Here is a 27,179-nt window from a genome sequence, read left to right on the forward strand (position 1 = left end):
AGCCCGGCCGGTCCAAAACACATTAGCTTTGCATGCACTTGAGTGATGTGCCAACAGAAAAAAAATAAGTACTGGAGCTTTCTTGCTCTTTTTCTCTCTGCCTGCCCTCCACAAACTACAACCACAGCTAAACTAAAGCTGGCAAGAGAGACATACTAGAAAGACAGAGACAGACAGATAGACAGACAGACAGATGGGAAGAAAAGACTGTGTGCTAGAACAAACATGCAAACTTCTACTTATACTGCCAGTAAAATCAGTAACAGCAGTGATTTTGTGCATGACTACCTGAGGACCTACTTCCAAGGAATATGATTAAGAACACTAAGACAGTAATGTACATGAGTAGACAAGTACACACACACACACACACATATACACACACATCCTCCAAGTGGACTGTTGCCCTAGTTTCACACTTTCCACTGCAGCTTTCCAAAGGCAAGAGAATGTAAGCTGGAGAGAGAGACAGACCAAAAGACAGACAGGCATAAAAAACCTGTATTCAAAACTGTCCAAACTAACCTTCTACACTCTATAATGCACCTGCAATTCCACATGCTTGCCTACTTGCTGTGCTAGCACACATTCAAAGCAGAAAAAAGGCCATTCTTTTTAATCTTACGCTCTTAAACCACACTTGCCATTCACTTTCACAGGCTCCGCTCTGGCATTCACTAATGAAACAGCAACAGTGGCCTTCTGAAAAAGTTCAAGAGAACACAGCCGCAACCTCCAACCCCCCTACCAAGCTAAGCCTGAATCACATGCGAAAAAAAAGGTAAAAGTTGTCAGCCCTGCTGTCAGACACTACAGAATATAACTACTAGTGTATAAACTATTGTTTGCTCAGTCAGCCCTGCAAAGCAAAGTAGCTATAACCAAAAAAGGACACTGAAATGAGTACGTTGGCCATTTTCCTCCTGGTGTCCACACTGTTCTGTGGAATTCCAGAGTGATTTTGAGAGCACCACAGTCTTCCATAATCCACTCATGATTTCTAGAGTCGATCACTACAACTGCTGAATGAGCATTACCAAAGAGTATTACAACTCTCAAGTTACTACACAGTGGACACAGGAATGCTAGCTGAGGTTAACGGTGGCTGAAAGTGAAATTTATTAGACTCTCTCGAACCTCATGAGAAATGTCGGTTTGGCTAAGCACTGTTAGCTAGTTTGGCTACCTGCACTAGTTTTAGGCTTTCTATGGCTGAACCTCTGCACATGCTTTTATTCTTACAGCTGTTCACTGTTTCTCTGGCCTGGAGGATCTTGTGGAAAAGTGTCTCAAAAAAATGTAAAAATAAGCTCATCTAACTTTTTTTTTTAGACAACCATCTGGTACTTCCGTGTTGAGAACAACAAGTTTTCTGGTGATCTATAATGTTATTTATGAGCGCCCTGGACTTCAATGTGATGCCCATGTCTACAGCTAAGAATAAGAAGCCAACTTTATGCCTCAAGCAACTAATGTTGGTTTGCTTATGAAAATGTTGAGTAGAAATGGAGGAGATCCATTTCATAGCCCTGCATACACAAACAGGGCTTACTCCCACAGTTCACCTCTTTCCACGTCCACAGCAAAGTTAGGGTCCCATGCTAACGCACTCCTTAAGCTGCTAATACCGTCTACACCACATTTATGTGACTCAGCACAGGACAGCAGGTTGCTATAGCAACTGTTCCAGCATATGTCCAAACCAGACGAGATCTCCCTGTAGGTCCTAACTGAAACTAGTCTGAAAACGAACTTGTGGCAAAAAGCCGTCTGGCTATTCGCTCTTCAAAGGCTTCTTAAAGTTCAAACCCTTCTATGAATCAATGCATCCTCCACCCTACATCACCCCAACGCTCTCCTTCGACATCCACATCTGGATATGGTGTTAGATGGAGCCCATATTATGCAGAAGCTGTTTCCATTTGAAGACCTGAGACCTGAAAAAAAAGGATCCTCAGAAGATTCACTGTTTCTGGCATGAGCCACTAGCCAGACACTGCCATGTGGCATCATATCAAAGTTGGCAGTTGAATTTACAGTCTCCAGCAAAAGAACTAACACCTCTAAACATAAGCTAGCTGGCAAAACTGGCAGCAACCAGCAGAGAAATGCTGGATCTAGCATCACAGACTAGCCACTGCGCTTATTTCGCTGGAAGTGACGTACAGCCAGAAGCAGTTCTGCACAAAGAAACACATTGCAGATGAAAGTAACTCAGATAACCACTCTGTACAAGTGTAGTGAGTGGAAAAGCATCTCAAAACGTACAACATCTCCAATGGACTACAACAGCAGAAGACCACATTGGCTTCCACTACTGTCAGCCATGACCAAAAAGCTGAGGCTGCAGTGGGCACGGGCTCACCAGAACTGGACAGCCGAAGAACCGCAAGGAGAACCGCAGATGGTACACAGCTAATTTGCCAGAGTTAAATCAACACAGATAGTGTTAAATGAACACTGTGAGAGTTAACGTTTAACACATCAGTGTTGATTTAAGAATTTGGCAGCAACAGTGTGAATCCATGGACTCAACCTACCTTGTGTCAACAGTCCAGTCTCTTGGAGGTACATGGCACTCTTTTGGCCTGTTAATACCAATCAATCAATAATGAACGTCACAGCCTATTAGAGTATTGTAGCTGACCATGTGCATTCCTCCATAACCCCAATTGACCCATCTTCTAATGGCTACTTCCAGCCTGATTATGACCCATGTCACAAAGTACAAAGTCGCCTCAAACTGGTTTTATGAACATGACTGATGATCTTGTGGAATCCATGCATCCGTCCCTGAAGAACTGAGGCTGAGAGCTATGGGAGCCATACCCAGTTTGTGTAGAGTGGTCCTAATACTAATTGCTCAGTAAGTGTCCATAAACTCAGCGTGACATCAGTGTCTGGTCATACTGCCAGCTATTGAGAAAGAGCAAAATAAATGAAAACAGAAAATCAGAGAAACATTTCAGAGAATTATAATCTCCTTTAGAAACAAATGAGGAAAAATTAATCTTCAGCAAATTCCTCACGCTATAAAAATCTGTTGGGTTCTGAATGCGTCAAAATATTTGTTCTGTGTCAAAGCAAGGCAAACCAAACTTCTATTTTAATCAAGCTTGTGCAGTATCAAAGCTAATTCTATATCAAGGACTGGAAGTGGTTCCAAACAACACGTGTCTCTTAGTCTTCCATTTCACGCCTCAGACGCTTTATGTCTCAGACTGTTAGTCTCCAAACCATGTAATATTAATAGACTCATTACTCATTCTTCCACACCAAACGCATTTAAATGACTTTACGATTTATACTCCAATACTTCTCATACTGTCATTCTCAAAAACAAATGCCCCATTTGTCTACTCCCTTTTATGACTGGTAATCGTTCTGTTGAGCGCAGTGACGTGTGGAGCCTTTCATAAAGGTTTTACTATGCGAACAGGCCACCCAGCATGCTTTGGGTGCATGGGTCAGAGTTGTTGTTGGCCAGGGAGGGATGGTTTAGATTAGGCGTGTTTACGGTCCAGGAGAGAGAGTGTGTGTGTGTATATGTGAGAGGAAGGGTGAAGAGAGCTTGATGAAAAGGTGGTGGAAAATGTTTGTGAAAATAGCCCAGATCTCCCGTAGCTCCAACAGGATCTACAGATTCTACGAAATTAAGTCAAATATTCTCCTTACCCTTGAAGTAGTCCATCATTTAGAGATGCTAGTTTTCTTGATGCTAATTGGCACAGATACACTACAGCTCTGTCCGAATATTTGTGGACACCCCTAATAAATGCACTCAGCTACTTTAAGTTGCACTGACACATATATGCAAATGCACATGCACACAGCTTGTCTAGTCCTTGTAGAGAAGTACTGCCAAAAGCATGCTAATCACAACCTAACGTCACATAGGCTAATGCAGCAGTCACACTGCATTGCTGTTCACGGGTTTCCGTGAGTGAAATTACACAGCAGGGACGAACGGTTCTGAGAACAGACGGTAACCATTCCGGTGGCTTTTCCACATGGACACAGTTCAGCTGGGCCCGTTTTTCTCAGCATGGTTAGCTAACTGTACTTGGGGCCGAAGAACTGTTCTTTGGAAGGGCTTAATGCAGAGGGGATCCGCTGACTGGTTTCATATTAGTGTCATATATATATATATATAGTTATTCCATTGATCATAAGTGTGGAGACAAGTACACTCGCACCTCGTCCAACAGCTACGATTGATGTGTAACAGCTGTGCTGAACTATCTTCATGATTTTTTGACTGTATATCATCTTTAATGCCAGGACCATGGTTAAAGCTATATGACATGGGTCATAATCAGGCTGGAAGTAGCCATTAGAGGATGGGTCAATTGGGGTTATGAAGGAATGCACATGGTCAGCTACAATACTCTAATAGGCTGTGACGTTCATTATTGATTGATTGGTATAAACAGGCCAAAAGAGTGCCATGTCCCTCCAAGAGACTGGACTGTTGGCACACACTCTAGGTAGCTACATTAGCCTTGTAATTAAAGTGCAAGACTAAAGAACGCAACTGTCGCATAATTATTACGAGATGCTATGCACTTGCTGGTCCTGATTTAGCAACACAGCGAATTGTAAAAGAAACTGTAGCCAGTCTAAAGGGTCCGTACCAGTGTGGAATGGTATGACACGGCCTTAGTAACCTTTTGGCCCTGCAGTGGAAGAGGGACCGTTTATTTCAAATGGATTTGTGGGCGATAAGTGATTGTGCCTCTGCAACTTCCACTGTGAATACATTTTGTGGCAAGTTCAGCTCCGAAAAACCAAATCTGAAGAAAGGCTAATGCTGTGTCTAAGCATAACTGTTTCTTCTTCACCGGCTCTAAATACTGGCTCTCTAAGAGAGAGAGAGAGAGTGCAATCACAGTCAGTCAGGAGAATGTATTATCATTTTTCTGTGGGTTTACTGTTTATGCTAACCGAGTTAGTCAGCATGCTAATCACTAAATTACTTCCTCAGCTGAACGCAGCAGACACACAAATCACCCACTGTTCAGACAACATCAGTTATATAAATAGTTTGATATGAAAACTGTGTGTCACTGTACTGTACTGTAGTGTGTATGTTATGAACAGTCATATGGTCCTTTTCTTTTTTTTTTACAGTTTAGGGTAACAGAGTTAGCAAGCACTCTAATCTCTAAGTTAGGTCTTCAGCTGTGTGATTTAAGTTAACTTAAACCACTTAAGTCATGTAGTGCTGTACTGTGGTGCGTTCACAATGACATGGCACTAATTATGTTTATGACAGCTGTGTTAGCCAGCCTGCTATTTGCTAAGTTAGCTTCAAGCTAAGCGCAGCTCCACATGAAGATCCAACCACAATAATTCTATACTGTTTGTGGGGCAGTATTGGCTCAGCGGTTTGCGCACCGGGCTATCGATGACAGGATTGTGGGTTTGATACTCAGGCTCAGTAAGCTGCCACTATTGGGCCCTTGTGCAAGGCTCTTCACCCACTCTGCACTCCAGGCAGGACCACCGTTCCATGCATGTATGATCACCATCACCTGCTCCTGATCAAAATCCAACATGGACATTGTGGTTCCATTCCCTTCCATAGAAGTCCATAGAAATGAAGTCAAAACTATCTGCCATGTTGTCAAATTTGCAACCAGAGTCTGCACAGTAGAGACCAGAAGTAAGACGACTCGCATTTTCCCAAGCCCAAGAGTGTCTCAGACCACCATCATTGAGCTTACAGCACAGAAGCAGATCGGATTCCCAGTTTGTCCGGTAAGTGTAATGTTCAGCTCATGTAAGTTCCACTACAACTCAGCTACTAAGAGAAAGGGCGTGATGCAGACGACTGTTCTCTTCCAGCCAAGACCGTCAATTCATTCTTAAGTGTGGGGCTGTTTTGTCACGTCATACTGCAACCAGTCAGCAGAGGCGCTAGACTTGTGGTTACTTCTCTTTTTAGAGATGCTGTGCTGTCCATGTTCTCTTAAAGCAGCATTATGAGAGAATTGGTAATTCATGCTCTTAGGCTCCCCCTACAGTTGCGGAGTGTAATTCACCTTTACACCACTGCTGTACATACAAATCGTGCCCTGAGCTGTACTCATCACACTATACATTTGTTGGCCGGTAGAAGCAGAAAAAAAAAAACAAACATAAGTTGCACTGAGCATGAGCGGGCATTCCAGGCCCTGAGTGGCAATGACTGAGATGTCCTTTGCTCTTTTTCAAGTCAGTGGAGCATTTTGAAGCTGTTTTTATGGTAACTTTGCTATATTATGTTGCTTTAATTGAATGCTGTAGAAAAAGCACATACACTCGCACAGCAAGCGCTCCACCATACACATGAGCATACCTGCACGTCCACAATCATGCATGTGTGAGTGCATGTGTGTTTGTTTGGGTTTGTTCACCTCGACTCTGTTGGCGGTTGACTATTCCCCCTAGTGTCCACCTCCGGTCCAGTCTCTTCAGATGCGCCTTGCGCCGCTTAGTAACTGACACGGATGAATGGAGTGGGAAAGGCAGGGAAGCAGAGAGAGAACAGAAAAGGAAGACAAACGACAAACTCGACATGAACAACTGAAGGAGAAAAACGAGCATTAGTAACATGTTTACACAAAGTAACAATATTAGTAACAATATTACACAAAGGAAAAAAGAAGAACGATGGATGGTGTGTTAAAGATGTGGGTTTCTGATTGGTTAGCGCTTCGTGGCTGAAGCTCTCTCATGGCGAATGCAGAAATGGGAGGTTAAGGAGGTTGCGTGTATGTTATGACACCTACAGAAACTCACTGTAATGTGATACAGTACAGTGCTGAACGTCTACCGTCCGGAGGTAGAGTTCGATTCAGCAGAGCTGACACTGAAGCTGGGTCTCACAGTCAGGACTTACCATGGCAATTGGCCCAGTGATGCTCCGCCCAGAAATGCGAATTTATAGCTACTGTTGCCAGACTGGACAAGCTTTATAGAGAACTGGCTATTTTTGTAGTTGGTTTTGTAATGACTCCTTCATTTAGATCATGTTACAACATTTTAATGATGTTTATTCTGTATGTGTGTGAGTTCAACATCAGGTAACACCAGCGGCGTCCATGTAACAGACTAGGGTTTGAGTCTCCAGCTTAGCCAGCCCAAGACTCCTAACTCTACATTCTCCAACCTGTGTAACATGATTTATTTTTTGTATGCTTGTGTGACTAATTAATTGGAAACAATTCGATATTTCTTATTTATACAAACTGTATGACATTAATACACTTTCTATAAAATAATATGATTCATTAATAACATTTCTAACTGTTTTAAACTTGTTTAAGCTCAGTTTATGTAGTGAAAATAATTCTATTGCAATAAAAACGTAACGATTTCAAAATTTCTGTTTCAAATGATGCAAATACACTATATGGACAAAAGTATTGGGACACCTGCTCATTCATTGTTTATCCTGCTTTTGTTGTAACTGTCTACTGTTCATAGAAGACTTTCTACTAGATTCTGGACCACTGCTGTAAGGTTTTGAGTTAGTGGAGGTCAGGATGTTGGATGATCACCACCACACCTCACCCCAACTCCCCAACTTATCTCAACAGTACTGGATAGAGCACCACCCATCATTCTAGAGAACACAGTTCCACTACTCCACAGCTCAATGTTGGGGGCTTTGTACCCCTTGAGCCCTTCTTGTGAGCTTCTTATGGTAGAATGCAATGTTTGCAAACATTCTGTAGCTTGTCCAATTAAGCAACAGTTGCTATAAAAACATGCGTTGGTGGGAGGAGCATGGGAATGTCAATTGCAAGAGTCATTCATCCACTGATTACTTTCGAAGCATATGCCACTGTCATGCAAAAAACATTGCATCTTCATTTTGCTGTTTTTCACTTTTTGATACATATATAATGTTGTTGTCATGCATAAACTGCCACATCATTTGAACGTCAGTTGTTCTTTACACTGTGTCGCAATTACGTGATGATTGGACCAATAGAAATGCTCCTCAACTATTCGGAATAAAAACGCAAAGTTAGGAAGTCCTTTTTCTACTCTTGTAAAGTTGCCAATATGCCTTACGACTGTCAAAGAACCAACTCACTAATATATGGACTGCATACTCAATCGAACGAAGAACCAAATGTAGTCCTTGCACAGAGCAGTGGTTTATGGGAGTTGTAGTTCTGACCTCATGCGCTAAACACCCTTCCCACAATTGATGGCTGTCAGCTGAGGTTTGGGAGTGAAACTTCGTCCAACAAATACAGCAGTTTGTTGCAACACTCCAGCTTAGAATGTAGACATGAATCACTACTGAAACGTGCTTCTGTCTGAGCCGTAGAGGCGAGGTCATAGTTTCCATTCACACTTATTTTCATACAATAAACGGAGCAACTAATTTACGGCCTAAATTACCTTTGTTCTGTAATTTAGTGCTGGGGAAACAGTAATATAAGTGAACAAAGAGCTTCAGGAAAGTGAAATTCTCCGCCATCACCCATCCTCTCATGAGTAATACTGTAAGTGCTGCATTCGTCCTCTGTCTTTTTAGTAAATCGGGTTGGAAGGAAAAACGGAAAATGCTGTTTTAATGGGCAGAACAGGCAAACATGCTTAAAAAGGTTATTTGAGGGATTCTTCTATGGCATCCCTCCAAGAACCTTTCGAAGCACCTTTACCTTTAAGACTGTACCCATGTTTAAGAGTGTTGCTGCCCTGGTGTCCTTCAGTTGCAACTGAAGGTTTGGTGAGTGCAAACGTCAATGTAGGAAAATGGAAAGTGCATGAATGAACCCCGTGTGTATGTGTGTGTGTGAGTTTGTGAGACTGTGTGAGGGCGAGCCTGTGTGTGTGTGGGTGTGTTAAAAGATTCCTTAGGGCCGGATAACACGCTGTGTGTTGCAGTAAAGCTCAGTCGGTCTGTTCCTACGACTGGCTGCTGAAAGAGACACAGCAGTCATGGCAGCTGTAGACAGTGTGTGTCTGACTGTGAGTGTGTGTGTGTGTGTGAGTGTGTGTGTGTACATTTTTTGGCCTTTTTGCATGCCATGGCACAGCTGCACAACCCATTAAACAAAAAAGATTGTGAATATGTGCATGTGACTCCCTTTTCCACCTCCAGTCGCTAATAAAGATTAGCATTCGCTAGCTAGTGGCCCTCCGTCATACAGCACAAATCACATTAGCCCCGTTTTCCACTGCTTTCAAGTTCACTTACTCCCAGACGCTTTCTTCATGCCTACCAGCTGTAATGCGCTGAAATAGGGCAAGGTGGTTGGCCACCATGATGAAATGCTGCCTCTAGAGAGGGAGCGACTGGAGTGTTTGGCTGAAAGAACCCAAACTGAGAAGAATTTCTCCACTCTGGTTCAAGAGGTGGAATTTCTCTGTTGGCCAAGAATTTCCTTCTATCACTGTCATTGGCGTGTGAGGATAAAGGATGAGAGTGTGTGTTCCTGAGACTCCCTCCGGGCCTGCTGAATGCCAAGGGCGGACTCGCAGCGCCTCTGTTATGTGTCTGGCATTGTGCGAAGGTTGGAGTCGATGAGTGTTAAGTGGGCTGCTTTTCGTCCGAGTTTGGCAACACAGGGAAAGGACGAAGATTGAGAGAGAGACGGGGGGGGGGGGGGGGGAAAGGTAGGGGGCTCTCTGTAGAGAGAGCTGGCGAGTGATCTTTGACAACTGTGTATGTACATATGCTACACTGGTCTATAATTGTAGAGTCAAATCTGGGCATGAAAAACTAATGAAATTCGTTTTTGAGGACAGTTCTGTGAAATTAATCAACACAATTTTTACCTTTTTGAAATGTTTTTTAGCCAGGAATGGATTTGGAGCTATGATGCTAATGTTATTAACACGTTATTAACAGTCAATTGACTGGAACATGCAGCCACTGTTGCCCTCACTGGATGTAAATGAAGAAAATGGGAAACTATGTTACTATAACAGTGAAAAGTAATAGACATATATAAAAAATACCTTCTCCACAACTATAACAAACTGCACTGCTTTTTTAATTGGGAAATAAAAATTCTGTATAAAAGTAAGAGAAACTTAATTAATGCATTATTTATATATTATATTTCATTAATAATGTGCACTTTAAACATGTTTATTAATAATGTATTGTATATTTTAACTGTTTTATAAGCCTTACTAAAACCAGAAGCAGCACATTTTCGAAGCCTGACTGTTGCACATATCTATAGACTACAGTAGCAGTTGTAGTAACAGCATGTCAACCACAAAACCAAGTCCATTTGAGATGACTTAACTAGTCGATGTGGTTTGAGGCAAGAGTGTGACGCTTTTGGCATGCTGTTTACACATTACTTGTAGCTGACCTCTGACATGTCTACATAACCACATTTGGGGAGGAAAAGGGAAATTGTGCAAATCCGATTTTCACAAACTATTACTTTAAGGCAAGGTAATAGAGCGAGAAACCTGAGTGAATGGTTCAGAAATGAGAGAATGGCTTTCTGTATGCATGTGTTGGTCTTACCCTCTCCAGATCTGGATGTGCCCAGATCGAGATCATCTCTGGTGCCGGTCTGAGCATCCAGATATGTGGCAGGAACCCAGCCCTGTTCTTCTGCAGTACTGACGAACCACCAGCCTACACACACAGAAACAAAAACATACACATAAGCCATGTTTCCCACCACCAAGGCCCATAAAAACTGAACCATCCACCATCAGCTTTCACTTGAGAGAATTATGATTTTCCAGGGTTAATGCATGGAACAGAACGCTAGCATAAAACTGGCACTGTGAATCCATAGCTATATATTACACTAGCCCATTCTAACCGACATGTGTTTACATTTGCAATGGGCTACATTTTCAATTCTTTCATTGGGTGTAAGAGGTTGGAATTAATCCTTCGGGCAACAAAAGCAATTGACAAAAATATTGGGACACCTGCTCATTCATTGTTTCTTCTGAAATCAAGGGTATTAAAGAGCTTATCCTGCTTTTGTTGGAATAACTGTTTCTATACTGTGCAGGGAAGAAAGCTTTCTACTAGATTTCGGAGCATTGCTGTGAGGTCAGGACGTTGGATGATCCCCACCCCACCTCCTCCACAACTCATCCCAAAAGTATTGGATGGAGCACCAACCATAATTCTGGAGAACACAGTTCCACTGCTCCACAGCTCAATGCTAGGGGGCTTTCTAGCCCACATCTGGCATTAGGCATGGTGTCAATAGGTTCATGTTTATCTGCTCCACATCAGTGCAGCCCAGTACAACAATGCACTTTCTACACCCCTAACAAAAAGAAAGCCTAAACGTTCTGGATGTTTACAGTGTTAAACTGTACCACTCTGGTGGTATTCTGTTTGTGGTCCAGAGAAATGCTTGCTTTGAGGTGGATATTTTGCATCCACTTGCTCTTTTCCAACATGAGGCTGTTTACAAACAAAGCCGGAGCAGCACACAAACACTGTATGGAACACTTGAGGCTACGCAGTGACATTGTACACAGATTCACTCTCACTCCCATTCTCACTCTCTCTGGGGTGACTCACTTCAGTTTTGGGAGCTTTGTTTATAAACTGCAGGCACTTAAGGCATTTCCTGTGTAACATTTGGGATCAATGAGGCCTGCTGCTGTCATAAATATCCAGTTGTGTGTTCAGTTTATGTTGGTGTGTTTTGTTAGACAAGTTGATTTACATTTCCTAATACTGATTGTACAAGTACCTGCAGACTGAGCCTGTATGATATAGACAAAATGATTGATGATTGATTATACTGCACATATGGGGGGTTGACAGCCCTCCAGTCCATGCCTGCCATTATGGTATGGTATGGTACCAAAATATTTGTGTTTATCTGCTCCAGAGAGTCCTATTCTATTCGCAATACTTCTCTACAGGGGCTAGACAAGCTGTGAGTGTGCATTTGCACATCTGTGTCAGCAATAGGAGCACTTTAAAGTATCTGAATGCATTTATTAAAAGAGGTGTCCACAAACATTTGGACACGCACATATAAATCAACTTGTATGCCCTCACACATACTTGCATGCATTATTTTAAGTATAGTTGTCATCATAAAGATTACCAAAAGACACACTATGCAGCCCTAGTGTGTGTGTGTGTGTGTGTGTGTGTGTGTGTGTGTGTGAAATGTATGACTTCAGCCCTTGGAGTCAAATGAAAAATGATACGAAACGTAAGAGAACGGCAAATCCGGAGATTTAGCCCAAAGGCAGTGCTAACTCGATGAGATGTGCAGCTGTCCCTTAATCTCTGAATAAAACGTAATGTTGATAAAATGCCGTGCTGATGTCCGGAGCATATATCTGGGGAGCTGACATGACATCATCTGATTAAAGGAAAGGTGAGGCCATCCAAAAATTTGGAAAACAAAACTGCATCTTTTTCAATACATTTCCGTTGACCTGTGAAAGGTCTGATAGATTTTAATACTTTCTCTAAAGATCCTAAAGGAGTGGTTCCTAAACCTGGTCCTGGAGTAGCCCTGCCTCACATATTCTGTAATTCTAGCTGAAATTATTACAGTGCACCTGAATGTATCGACAGTGTACTGTGTCTAGAATATTATGCACTATATATCAGGTGGTTGCCTTGGGGTTCCTATGGGCTTTCTAGATGACATGAATAACTGTGACTAAGTGAAGGCTAGATTGGTGCTATGGGTCATTTAGTGGTAATGATGGTGTTGCTAGGTGGTTTCAAGGCAGTTGCTATGCTATCCCAGGTGGATGTCATGGTGTATGGTGTACCAGGTGCACTATATACCAGGTGGTTGCCATGGAGTTCCTATGGGGTTTCTAGATGACATGAATAACTGTGACTAAGTGAAGGCTAGATTGGTGCTATGGGTAATTTAGTGGTAATTATGGTGTTTCTAGGTGCAAGGCAGTTGCTATGGAGTCCCAGGTGGTTGCTATGGTGCTACATGTGGCTGCTGTGAAACCCCATGTGGTTGGTTTGGTTAGGATTACTAGTGTATTTCTATCATTGTGACAATAATTAATCATTTATATGGCCACAGTTCTTTGAATAACAATCCTGTGAAATGTTGGTTAACAGCCCTTCATAGACAATCTGTAATAGATGGTTCTTTAAAGAACAGTTAAAATACAAAGCACAAACAGGATCCGTAGATTGTTATGAATCAAAGAACCCTTTTTTAGTATTAAGCAGAACTGTTCTGGGCGTGTAGGACTATCTGAAAGACGTCTGTGACTGGGTCATGGCAAACTGAAGTCATCAGCTGGTGTCTAAACTCCTGCTGTTTCACCTAAAGGACAGGTTTATGTAGTGTCAGGCAGTTCTGCAGTGCACTGATGTGGACTATGTCACCACTGTTGATTCCAGCAGTGAAATCAGCCTGGACCCTTCATTTCTTCGAGTGGTCAGAAAACCTAAAATCACACATGCAGGCGGAATTCAAACGAACCTGATCAGTGCAGCCACATATGCATGCTGACAGTAGGGAACTACTGGAAAGTCCACTAACATGGAAAGTATGGCTTCATTCAGCAGCACTGCTGGAAAAAAATGCTGCTTTTTATAGCTGTGCAAAGCTTGGTTTGTAATTATGACTTTAGTAAGGCTATTCCAATCTAGACCAGTGGAGTATGTGTTATGGGGAATATGTTCAGATCTCTGTGGGGTTCTGGGTAATGTAACGTGGGCATTTAAGTAATAAAGCACCCTTCCGTGAACTGGAATGTCGACAGCAAAGCCAGCATGGAGCCTGCCTGCAAATACGGAGACGTAGATCCATCTGCAGATTAACCAACCGCAGATTTATAATACCTCATATGTGTTTGCTGTGAAAGTGTTAATGAGGGTCCTATGCTCAGAGGGACCACCAGGCTAAATGACGATTAAGGTCTAGAGTGAAGGAGAGAGCATATTTCATCTCAGCTGAAGCCCAAGGCAACAACCAGCCAATGGGGCAACACACGGACACAGTGTTCACATAGAGATCAGATTAATTCCAGCTATGCAACCCAAGCATGGAGCAGCACAAGTGCCCAATTGACGCCTACACCACCCTGTTCGAGAGCACCGGGTGTGTGTGGGTATGTGTGTGAAGACAGCCCCTGCTTGAATGAGATACTGTCTACCTGTCCAGTCCCACTGGGTACCCTCTACAGCTAGCACAGAGGGCCAATTCAAATTCAAAACTGCTAAACTGCAGCCGCTCTTGCTATCATAAAGCCACTATTCACCCAGCCTAGCTAGCAGCTAACAACCTTCCATGAATCTTCTGCATGGTTTGAGTATCAAAGAAGTGGCAGTAGCTGGATAGACTTTAACAGAAGTGGGCCTGAGGGGCTGGAGGTCTAGTTCTGAAGCTTCTTCAGCTCCCTGTCATCTCAGCAGAAACAAATTTGCTATGTGCTAATGTGAAAAACTCAAACTAGCACTAGCAGCTGAGGGATTGCACCGAATTACGCTAACCAATTCCAGACGCTCAGTTTTGAGAAACACACTAAATCGATACACGCGAGGGATCTGAGCTTGACCTGAGATGTCGGGAAAGAGTAGACTGCTGACTGAGGAAAAAAAAAAATTTAAATTCTCTTCCTGACAGATACTGAGGCTGCTGCTAAAGCTAAAATCCATGTGTTGCTGCAGAGCTAAGAGTTGGAGAAATCTTGAAAGCTTGTCAGAATGAAGGGTGCAATACCAACCAATTTGCCATGAGCTTGTTATGTGGGTCTAGACATTTTAATGTATTTCTGTCAAGGCTAAGGCACTCCTCGCACTCCTTTGAAGCTGCGGTTGATGAACAGTCGGTCAGAGTGAAGATATCAAGATCCACTTGAGACAGAAAAACAGATAACGGGAATCACTACCAGTCAAGAATGGACAGGTTTAGCTGTCAAAGCTGTTTTTCTTGGGAAATTCTGAAAAGATTCAAACTCCACTTTGTAAAGATGGAGCTTAACTTGTGGTGGAAACAGACTAATAAATCCTGGCATGATGGTGTGCCTCTGAAAGATCCTTCAGAGGCCAGCTACATGTCGACCACATGGCTGAATATCCAACAATCTCTCATGAAAACAGGTCAGGCTTGTTAGTTTGGTGTAAAAACGAATTGCCTATACTCTAGCAATACAAAACGTATTGGGACACCTGCTCATTTACTTTTACTGATTGAATTCAGAATCATTAGTGAGGTCAGGCTGTTGGATGATCACCACCCCACCTCATCCCTAAAGTGCTGGATGGAGCATCATCAATCTAGAGAACACAGTTCCACTGCTCCTTTTGCACATCTGTGGTAGCAATGGGTGTAACTTGAAGTAGCCGCTGAATGCATTCATTAGAAGTGGTGTCCTCAAACATTTGGACACACAGTGTAACAATGAACTGTTTTTGGTCACTTCAGTATTTACACAGTGATCTGGCAGATGTTTCTTAAGACTCAACCAGAAGACCTGAAGTTTTTGCTGCACCATAAAAGTGGACGCCAGCTGGTAAGGCCTAGGCAGGCTTATGTACAGCCTCCACACCGTGGGGTTAGTTTCAACCTAGTGTTACAACTCGGCCACACCAGAGAAGCTCTGAAAAACCCTCTAATATAAACCCTTTCAACCAGCTTCATCACAAACGCACTATAGATCCCGTATATAAAACTATTGGTTTTACCAAAGTAGCTCTTCATGCTAAGGTGTTCATAACGAGCCGGTGCTGAAAACAAGGTTCACGTTAGGTCCTCGTTCACCCTGGATGCAACTGGATGCTCAATCTTCTGCCTGTCATTGGCCCATAGGGAGCTGGTTGACGTTAACATTAACACACTGGCCCATACAAGACCACCACTTAGGCAGTGTTTAGCTTGCAGACAGACAAAAAATAAACTTTGCTTCTACAGACACATACACACTTTCTCTCTGGAAGGTCTCCATATGGGGGCCTGCTTTTCAAATGCAAACAACAGCAAGTCATAATGTTCTGCAAAGTGCACCAAGTATCAATCAGTTGCAATTTTTGTCAAATGTGCTGTGCCCACTAGTGTACACAACCTTTACTTGTGCTAAAATCTGAGCGAAAATAGCTCTCTAAAAAAGCAAATGGAACACCATTAAGCAGACATGCTGTCAGCTTGTTCTGCAGGTGGTAAGGTGACCAAAGGCTAAGGGTAAACATAGAGCTTTTCTTTACGGACAGTGGAAAACCACTGTCACTGTAGGCCGAGATGACAGCTGTTCAAAAACCACGCGTCGGCATGCTGCAAGATCATGGCTGGCTAATTGAAAGCACACTGAAGACCATCTGAAAATACACCCACACACATAGTCAGAGTGAGCAAAAGCCTCTTACCTACAAGAGCTCATTTCCTGTTATTTTTGCACAGGTGCAAAGAACTTTCTTTATTTTTATACAAAGATGCTTGCATTTTTACAGTCCAAGCCCTTTTTCAAGCTCTTGTTCGAATGGAAGTTCACATGAACGGCGTGAACTTTCCTCAAGCAGCAGCAAAAAACAGCGACTGGCAGGTGGTCAAGAAAAGCACCTGTAGAGGCCAAACTAGTGGCCTCACTCAGTGACTCACTGACGTTCAGTGCAAATGTTAGACTAGGCTTGTGGCTTCTCCTGTGATGGTCAAAGAAACACAGTTCAGTCAACAACTGCTGTAAGGATTTGATTGCATTCAGCAACATAATTGATTATTATTGGATGGAGCACTATCATTCCACAGTTCTCTTTTCAGAGGACGTCTCAGAGGCGTGGCGGTTCTGTGTAGAATTGCCTACGGCCTACATATGTGTTATGAATATGTAGCTGCTAGTGGATTATAGGATTGGTTATCATGATATTTTTGTGGCGCGTAAATCAAGTAGCCACTCCCATCTCAGTCATTTATGCAGAGATTTCTTATCCAGAGGACGGGCAAAGGATTTCTCTTTCAGAGGCATAATGCCTCTATGTAGAATAGCCTGTAACCTACATATGTGTTATAAACATGTAGCTGTGGGTTATATGATTGGTTATCATCATATTTTTGTGATGACAGTGCGTAACTCCCAGATTCCTGTTAATAAAAGGAATAAAATATGGCAACAATAACTTTTAACTTCAGATTCAACACATGATAAAGTATCTCGTCTTCTACTTACAAACACAAGGACAAGCTTAACACACATTCTTTACTTTTTCACTAGGAACTAATATTGATTCAGAACATGCTTCTGTTCCTGATAACTGTGACCTCTAAGGGTTAAGACACAAGCCGGACATGTTTCACCCCCTCTAAGAGAGCAAATGAGGGCAGCCAAAAACACAACGCTAATTGTATCAACCATGCCCATCAGGAGACTGGTACAGAGGGAGAAGGCGAGGGGGCGAGAGAGAGAAAAACAGAGAGAGAGAGAGAAGAAAGGGAGAGCGTGGTGGAGAGAATAGGCAGATGTTTGGCCTGAACTTCAAAGCTCCAGTATTCCCCACACATTTTCCCCCCATCCAGAAGGCAGAGGAGAAAAAAAAATACAAATTAAAAAAAGACTTGCTTTCACTTTCTTATTTTAGGGCACGAGATGCAGGCGGCCATCAAAAGAATATCAGAAACACTTCTCTGAAGAGTTCGCAGCATATCCGAGCACACTCATCAGCAGATTTTCCTTTCAAACATCTGTTTGGGTTCTCAGAGTTGTGAAAAAAAGCACAGGATAACACTGGATAAGATTCCCTGCCTTAATTTATGTCTTCTGACTGACATCTTCAGAACAGACATAATGCAGAGTCAGGGTACAAGCAAGAGGGGAGGAGGGCCATGTAAGAGCATGTGTGAGGGACAGAAACAAACAATAAGAAACACACATATTTTGAAAGACTGTAGTGCAGGAAGGCTTAAAACAAGACCAGATGAGTTTCTGAGTGGCGCAACTGGCCACAATCATGGCCGGACACAACTGGCCTTGTTCTAGCTGGGTATGAAGGAAGGCTACCCATTGCAAAATCTGATTGGCTGAGCCACTGTTGGATATGCATAGCTATAAAAGTGGCGATGTGTAGAGGCAGAAGTGTAAAAGGCTGAAGGTTAATAAGACAGCTATTAAGTAAAATATTTCAGGAGGTACATTATATGTTGGAGTAACTGTCTTTACTGTCCAGGGAGGCATTTCTACTAGATTTTGGAGCACTGCTATGAGGATTTGATTGCATTCAGTGATATTATTGGAAAGACATCTACTTTCAATCATTTACCACTTTATGCGGCCCACCTCTAGATCTACTAAATACACTAGACAGGTAATACAGCTAATCCACTGGCTGTTGAACCACCCTCTACCCCTACCAAAGATATCTAGCCAAGAGAGGTTCTGTGGGAAGAACCTGGTAATTCATAAAGAGCTGAGGTCTTCAAATCTGGACTCATGATTGAATTCATGGACCTCTGGGCTAGGAGGTGACACACAAAATGACGGTGGTTACACATAAGCTACAAGCAGGGTTGTCCAACTGTTTACTATTGGACTGTGTCCAGGAGTTTAGTCATTTTCTTACTCAAACTTGCTCAACTCAGCATTTAAAGCAGAATTATGTAGCATTTTATTTTAAAATAGCAGCTTTAACGCCATGATGAAGCTCCACTGACCTGTAATAGGGAGTGTAGCGTCTATATCGTTGCTACTCCGGGCTCGGCAGGTTGCTAACTTTTGGAAAATGCTTGCAAGAACTGTGTGACGCTGCGTAACCTGATTTCTATTTGTGTAAAAAAATTTAATATCACTCCACCACATCAGTTCACTTGCGTATTTTACTTTCAGTGCTGGTTCTGCATCTCTCAGCTTGTAAAATGCACATAAAAAGCATGCCCCTTAGTGGTAAAAAACGCAAATCCCACTTCCTGACTGTAGAGGGAGTCCAGAAGCAAGTGCTTTAATTATCAGGTACAGTTGGTGGACTTCACTGTACTAGATATCAAGTTCGAATTGCCATCTAATATTCCGTAGACCAGCAAAGTGGACCTACATAGAGGTTTCCGAAGTGTGTCTTATGTTGCAGAATATACCCATCCATCAATCTTTTTATCCGCTTCTTATGTTGTATGAACAGTATTTGCACTGACTGCCTGGTCTAATCCCTGAGCAAAGCAGCACAGCAGTAAGCAATTTAAGTGCATAGAGTTCACACAAGTGCGAAACCTAACAAAAAGGACAAATGAGGCGCACAAGTAATCCAAGGTATATGATGTCTACAAGCATGTGAAGCTTTCACACCTTGTTTTTAATAACTGGAATATACCCGCAACATCTGTTGTACATAATTCAGACTTTGGTTGGTATTCAGAATAATCAAGAGTGCTGTTAAGGCTTTTTATCTCACTACAAATATGACTGCCAGATGCAGGTGGTTATCTGATCCCAAATCAGCACTCCTACCTCGAAATGCTTTGTGAACACAGACCCTAAAATAAGCTTTAACAACAAGGTGGGCTAATTAATTGTGGCAGGTTGTGCTACAGTGTGCTGCGAAGCACAGCAGATACAATAGGCGATCCGTCACCCAGATTGTGGGGGAAATTCGTCTTGTCAGGATACACTTAGAGCCAAGCCAAGATCTCGCTTTGTGACGTGACACACTCCGGAGACTTCAAAATGCACGACGTCCAACATCTTCCAGAACTTGTCTCACATCAGTATATGCCTGATAATTCATTTCTTAGCAGTCTACAGCTCTTTGGAGCGAAGCAGCGCTTCCAAAAGCCAAAGGGAGTTGACTGCCGAGTGGTTTGGGCTGCAAAACCATTAGTCCATATAACTGTCATCTTCAACACATGAAAATCGCATGTATCAAGATCCAATACATCCATAGCTTAGATTACTGGCGAGACACTTCAAAGCTTTTTCATCAATCCAGAAGGCCAGCGTGCAGAGCTTCTGCTGGGCTATTTGATCCTGTCCACCTTTTTTCCCCCTCAAATGTCAGAATGTGACATTTTATGCTAAGCCTCTGTGTTTATGGGGTCTGTATAATTTGAAGAAACCAAAGGAGGCACACTGGGCCTCTCTGGTCAGAGCTTCAAAGGCTGTTGGTATTAGTCACTCTTTCACGCTGATGTGAGGCCAGTTTCAGGGTTCCCCTCATATTGGTTATGGTCAGTAGTTGGAAAGAAAAAAAGAGATAGCTGACTCAGGATCTGCTTCACTGAGTAAAAGCTAGGGGTTCACTTACAGCTGTAGTTTGTGTTTCAAATGTAAGGTGATATCAAAGAGAAAGAGGCAAGGAGTGGGGCCATGTTGACTAAACATTATGCACTACAGGGTTCCCCTTAACCAAAGCCCAGTAGTTTAACATCAGAGTAGGCCAAGGCTGAGTGTCTTGCAAAAATCCTGCTGTGTTTCCTGAAAGTAAGTCTATCGAAAGTGCATGTGAGGAGACCCACCAATTGACTCCGAGTTAAATTATACCCTCATCCCACCACTGAAATGACCAGTTATGGAAATCCAAGGTCTGTCTGGTGAGAGCGGACTTCCATCGGGAGCATGAAAGCCAACACACACCAACACTCCGGAATGCCAATCAACCGCTCCGCTTAGTCGATCAGTCAAAACGTCAGCCACGCTCCAAGGTGTGACTTTCCTCTTCACCGCACTTCCTCAGTGAAATATCCACTTTGGCATGGGAACCACGGCTCCGGCTGCCAGGATTTAGACTGGTTCTTTCAGTCCGCAGTCAACCGGATCTCCACTGGGACCAGGACCAAGTCAAATGCAGCCATTCGGGATTAGGAGATGCCCGCTCACCAGGACATGTTGATTCGTGGGGGTACCCATCCGGGATGGATGGACCCGGGAGAGAGAAGGGTGTGGGCCTAAGGATATTAGCTGCAGACGTTGCATTTACAGTACCACTGTACTACACTGTTCAAACACGTAAGTGGTCCAGCTGGTTCAAAGGTGGCTTATATGGGCAAAAATAGAAAGCTTGAAACATGTAGTTTCCCGCCACGGAACCCGACAGAAGGTACCTTCATTGCTCTCCGAGTGTTATTCTCTGAAATCTTGGTATATTATTTCACGCTATATATAGAGTTCGGTGGAAAATAATAGGTGGAACCAAAAATAATAGCTCCATAAACCCCCCAGTGTGTTCAGTGCTCTCAAGGTTTACACATTAACATGAGTCTGAACAGTTTCTTTTGGGTTGGATCCAGAAATGACTTAGTAGGCTTAACAAGTTCCAACGCAGTAATTCAACATTTCTACAACTAGTTCACAACAAGGCACTGAACAGTAGTAAAATCAAACACTGCAGTGCCAGAACTGCGTGGATTTTTTGCAGTACACTACTCACGTACTGCACCAAACCCCAGATCTGGAACAGTTCAGCGAAAGCTTAAGTCATATGCCTTATCCTGGTGTTGGTTTGGGGTGCGTGGCACAGTAACCTTGTGGCTGCTGCAGGACTCATTAGATGCTATTATGAAACCAAGGAAGGGGGGACTTTCCATCCTTTCCCGTTTAACGACACGGAGGAGAGCCAGAACCGCCTAGCCTCCGCCAACCACTTCCTACAAAAGCAATATAGCAATTTCAGACGCAATGACTGCAGATTGGCGAATTGAGGAGTCTACTAACTACATCTACCTGTGGAAGCGGAAAAATGATGACATGTTAAAAGACTGTGGCCCTAAATTGCAAGATATTTGCATTGATGGATGTTGCAGAGGCTGGTCTTCCCTTTCGAGGAGCAGCTAATAATTCTAGGAGGAACTCAGAAAGTCACAGGAGAACAACATGCTGGACCTGAGTGCTAATCTGGCTGCTTCTGTCTGGGAATTAAAATATCCGGATTGCAGATTTCTCTCACTCTCTTTCTTGCTTCAGTTTGTTATATTAGATAATACTGCAGCACCTAACTCCAGATGGACCTGCATAAGCTTCTGCAGGCTTGTTCGTCCTCCAACACGTCAGCAGCTTGCCGAGGCCTGGTTCTGTTAGGATGAGCTTTCCTTCAAAACAGCTGGAGCCTAACTGGAGCAGATGAGGCCAAGGGGCAACAACTGAGGGACAAGAACATCCTGAGAACCGGAGAAAAAGCCAGCACACTTCGAATGCAAAGTTCCTTAAGATTTATCTTCGGAAGATCCTACAATGACCCCATTTTTCTTTTTGCATGCCGGTGTAAATCAGAAGAAGAGGCTGTCCAATGGCATCCATTTGTTGCTGTGACTTGGAGGATGAACTGTTGAACGAACTGCACTGGAACTGCGTAACTGTATTAACACATTCTCAGCTTGGAGTCCAGAGCAACCATGGGGAGTTAGGTAGTAAATTAGCTATCGAAAAGTTCAATTACAGCACTACGTTTCTGAGATCAACATGCCGGAGGGAATCGCCCAAGTGAAAGTCAAGAGGCGGCACTAAAAGGATAAAGAAGGATGGATGTCTGAGGATTTTGAACAAGCACACATAATTGTTTGGCTTGGCACAGCTGACTAATGATGTCATCAGTGCTCCAGTTTTGTCTACAGTTCACTTCCAGTAGAGTGGACAGTGTTCCCCTGAACACATAAAGGCAAAAGACGTCCCCTAAAGAATGGTAATATGTTTTGTTTTCCATTTATATGTTTTCTTTGTGCACTTGCTATCTACATCTTAGCGGATTTCAAGCTTCCAAAACTAGCTACAGTTCTTGGACAAAAGTTTTGGGACACCTGCTCCTTCATTAGGCATGGTGCCAATAGGTTCATGTGTGTATATCTGCACTACATCTGTAAGCATTGTCAGCAATGAGTGCAACTTAAAGCAGTTGAATGCATTAATTGGAAGGGGTGTCCACAAACATTTGAACATGTAGTGTATGTTATTAAATATGTTTTAAATATTCTTTACAACAAATAGTTCGTTTGTATTGTATTTACTGGAACTCCAGTGGGACCCTGGGAAGTGGTGCAGTCTGATCAACACAGATCACTGAAACTAATGGCTAGAAAAGACTTCAGCAAAGCCTCTGCATGAAAAGAGTCTAACAAACATCAGCTTCAAAATGCAGCTCTGAATGAAGACATTTTCACAAAGACATTTTAGAAATTCCCAGATTGGATCAGACTTATATAACATGGAGCACGACTGAAAATATGTGGTTGCAGAAGCTAGGTTTTCCCATTCCTTGGTTCCCTTGCACCAAACAATATTCCTTCTGTTCTCAAACCCAATGAGAAATGCAGAAAAATGTGGTCTGATGGTAAAAACACATCCTACAGTAAGAGGCTAGCTCTTGGGAAATGCTAGCATGGCTAACTAAGATTGTCCAAAGGACAGATAAAACAGCAGTGCTGAGTGTTTGGCTAAAGTGTTTGGCAGGCTCCAAGTGAGGACCATTGGATGAAAATACCTGCATCTATGAGTTTTTATAGTTTTTACTGGTTCCAAACACCTATTCTGCAACACTGGACAGTGTATCTATGTGTGAAGTTAGCAAAACCGGCTAAGTCAGCCTGTCTGAGGAGCCAGTCTGAAAAAAGAAAAAAAGAAAAAACAAGATAGTCACATGAAAAAGGGGAAAAACAGACGAGGAGTGGCTGCCTCAGTGTCTTTGGCATCTGAAGCATATCTGAGAAAAGCTGATTAGGCAGAATCTCTCTCTGTCTTCTCTCTCGCTCACTCTCTCGCACTCTCCTCTTGTCAGTCTTGAGTTTTTACATTGCTGGGGAAGTGCAACCTTGGCTCTCTGGGGTCCAGAAAGAGGGAGGGCTGGTAGTTATCGTGCCTGTCTATGATGCATTCCTAATGGGAAAGACAACAATCTGGCTTTCTGCCTAGAGCTCTAGGGGGGGGGACATGGAGGCAGGCCGACTGACCAACCAACCGACCGACCAACCAACCAACCAACCAGCCAGCCAGTCAGCCAAAACAACACCTCCAGGTGGAGCCAAGAGCAAAACTGGAGACTGGAGATCCAGATTGAGGGGGGAAAAGGGGGATCCGAAGCGGGGGAGGGAGGAGGGAGAGAGGGAGTGAGGGATTCTTGAGGACAAAGAATCAGGGAAGAAAAGAACAGTAAGATGATACCATGATACTAGAAGGCTGACTTTGAGGTACATATTCTGCTGAAGTCATTTCAGGGGTATACAATACCTGTCTTGAAAGCAAAGGTGCTTTTTAGATGCTCTTTAAGGCAATGTCATGAAAGAACCACCTCTGATTTCCGAAAGAACTTTCCAACTAATGGTTATTTGAAGGAAGAACCTCTAGGAACTTCTAAATAACATCATAGCGCTGCACTAATTAAAGGCTTTTCCTAGAATGTCCAAGCATTTAGGGGTCTAGAACGCCCAGCGGTAACCCACTAATCTTTGCCTACCTGTGTTTGTGTTCGATGGTCCTAGAAAGCTAAGGCTGTATCCATGTGGGATATGGATTCTTCATCCGTTTGTCATCTAACAAGCTAACCTCTTGAACTTATTATACAGGCTCTTATACTTATAACAGGCTATTGTCCTGAAACTGGCAAACTATGAACTAACTGCTTTAAAACTAGCATGCAGATTATGTAGTCAATAAGGCACTAAAGCATTGACTCATATAAGGACCTTTAGCAATTTAGGAGGTGATGGACCAGCAACACAATTCCAACCTTCCGTGTTCACTTTCTTTTGGCACTAACTGCTTGGCCGTAATTGGAAATGACACACATTTAAGTCAAAAGGCATCAGTTTCAGTGTAGCTGCACTGTGTGTATAAACATTTCTAGACCCAACTCACCGCTCTCGCTCTTCTCGATCACGTCCACCGTCTCGCCGGCTCTCAGGCTGATCTCGGAGTTCTCCTGCCGGTCGTAGCTGGCCACGGCCACAAACTGCTCCAGCACCATGGGCTCCCCGCTGTCCAGGCCTGCGGGCGAGGGGAAGAAACACGCGGTCAGCCAGCGGCCCGCCGTCCCCCTGCCCCTACCACTGCCGCCCCTGCCCCTCCAGCCCCTGTACGCTGCCATCCACGCCTAGCACAACTGAAGCCCCTGCATGCTCCACAGCTTCTGGCCATATAGATCCAACAGCTTCCCCCGGAGCCTAGGCCGGAGGCTCATCGGAAAAGGGGAGGAAAGAAAAAATTAGAAATTAAGGAGGGGGGGGGGACTCCTTCAAGGAGGAGATTTTTGAGGAGGCTTGCATCGGTTTTGAAGCTCCATAGTATGTTGAAATTGAGTGAGGGAGGAATGAAGAAGGAGGGGGGGGGGAGAAAAAGAAAGACAGGGAGAGAGGGAGAGAGAGGTGCTAGCAGTCGGGGATGTAACTCCGGAGTGGTGGGCTGGAGGAGTTTTTCTGCTGGAAAATAAACAGACGAGAGAGAGAGAGAGAGAGAGAGAGAGAGTTGGCCGGCCTCTCTCTTTCTTGCTCTCTCTCTCTCGCTCTCTCTCCTCCCATTCAAGGGGTTAGGCAGCCGTTAGGGGGGGTTGCATGAAAAACGCCAATCAGACTCTCCAGGCCTTAAATAGAAACATATGAGCAGACTCAGGGCGAGAGAGAGAGAGAGAGTGAGAGAAAGACAGAGAGAGAGACTGTTTATGTGAAACACGAGAAGAAAGCATTTCAACTGGGGCTAGGCTGCTCGTTTCCCTCTTCTCGCTCTATCCCTTCTTTGTTTGTTTCCGTCTTTCATTTCTTCGCTTCTTTCCTCCATTACTCTGCGAAGGTCGTCTTAACCTGCTGCCACTGCTGCTACTATTGGAGCATTAGCGTAAAAGAGGACGTAAAGCATGGTGACGGCAGACTTTCTGAGCAAACATAGGCTCGTCTAGACGTAAACCAGTAACTATAATCAACGACTACCTTCCACAAAAACAGCCTCAAAGGCATAGTTGCCATTTCAACCCACATCTCTGTACAGTTTATGGCTGTTTCCAGGTATGCGTTAATGTACTGTACCTCTCTGTCTCTCTCTCTCTCTCTCTGTTTGTGTAGGCGAGGGGTTTGCATATGGAATGCTAACCTGGACATGCATTCTGCACGTTCCGATGGAAACTGATCCCAGATCAGCCATAAATAAGTGTCTAAGGAGAAGGACAGACTGGATGGAAAGCATGTAGGACATGTGCTAGGACACCACATATTCCATACAGTGAAGGCCATGCCAATGACTTTATTAGCGTGCTAAAGAGAGCACAGGGCTTAAAACATCAGAAAATTAAAAACAATTAGGCCAATCAAAGCCTATTTTAGGTGTGTAATGCTTTGTTGATGATGCTAGCAGTAGCATCAACTGTTAACGATTCAATTATAACTAACTACAGTTTACAGTTAGCATTGCTTTTTAGCTTTATGAGGTTGCTAATGAGAGCACAGGGCTTAAAACACCAGAAAATCTCCAAACAGGAAAAAGATAGGTAAAGCCTACCAAAACAGGTAAAGCCTATATTAGGTGTGTGGAATATTATTAAGGAATCAAATATAACAAACTGAGTTAGCGTTTTGCTTTTTAGCATTTAGCATTACGTCAGTTTTTTTTCTTGCCAGCCTTCGTAAACCTATATTACAGCAAGTAAGTTGTTGAAGCTTTGCTTGAGCTGCTAAAAGGACCCCTAATACAGTTCCATCAGAAGCTTGAAATAAGCCTGCTGGCACACTGTGGTCTTCTGTTTTTGCAAGTACTTCAGGAGGGATTAGCGGGGAATCCATCCACACAAGATGTTTATCACCACAGGGGGGAGACAGAAAGGCATGTTCAGTGCGTCTTGTCTTAATCAAATGTCAGGAACTGCATGACCTAATTAGAAAGGCCTCGCACTAAGCACTGTTGCGTTTATTCCACCGCAGTGTTGCTCAACTTAACTAATGAGGCTCCGCTGGAAGACTTGAACTTGTCTGAATAACTGAGAGGGAAGAAGAAAAAACAGGCTAACGTTCAGTGGTGTTTGGACAGCACGTTACGTTTCTGTGCCCTTGGTCCAAACATTTCGCTTCCTTTCTTGGAGATATAGGAGCCAAAGGAAGGCTGTGGCAAAGCACAAAATGTACACAGTATGAGTGTGTCCTGGCACGAGCTTCTAACCACTTCCATTCAGGACTCCCTGCTACTGTTCTGTTCCTATGGACACACTCGCGCTAATGCACTGTTTCCTTGAGAAACGTCCCTTTTTTCCTTATCCCTTCACCGCCAGCTTGTGCTCTCTCTCACGTTTTCATGCTTTTAGATCAGGCTGCAACAATGCAACTCAATGTGGAGTGTTTTCTTCCTCAACGTTGGACCAA

General features: G+C 43.4%; 1 protein-coding gene across 9 annotated transcripts in view; it reads right to left on the minus strand.

The window, feature by feature from the left end:
• The window catches only part of sh3pxd2aa (SH3 and PX domains 2Aa), a 154,270-nt gene that overhangs the window by 16,787 nt on the left and 110,304 nt on the right, over positions 1 to 27,179 (minus strand). For 8 of the 9 annotated variants that reach the window (XM_072657489.1, XM_072657490.1, XM_072657488.1 and 5 more), the window contains 3 exons: positions 24,697 to 24,825; positions 10,493 to 10,606; positions 6,399 to 6,482 (listed from right to left, as the gene is read on the minus strand). In XM_072657489.1, the coding sequence (XP_072513590.1) occupies positions 6,399 to 6,482; positions 10,493 to 10,606; positions 24,697 to 24,825 (327 nt within the window). The remainder of the gene's footprint in view (positions 1 to 6,398; positions 6,483 to 10,492; positions 10,607 to 24,696; positions 24,826 to 27,179) is intronic. The other variant, XM_072657491.1, reaches the window with a different exon arrangement.

The sequence above is a fragment of the Salminus brasiliensis genome, chromosome 15, assembly GCF_030463535.1.
Source record: "Salminus brasiliensis chromosome 15, fSalBra1.hap2, whole genome shotgun sequence".
NCBI classification, from domain to species: Eukaryota; Metazoa; Chordata; class Actinopteri; order Characiformes; family Bryconidae; genus Salminus; species Salminus brasiliensis.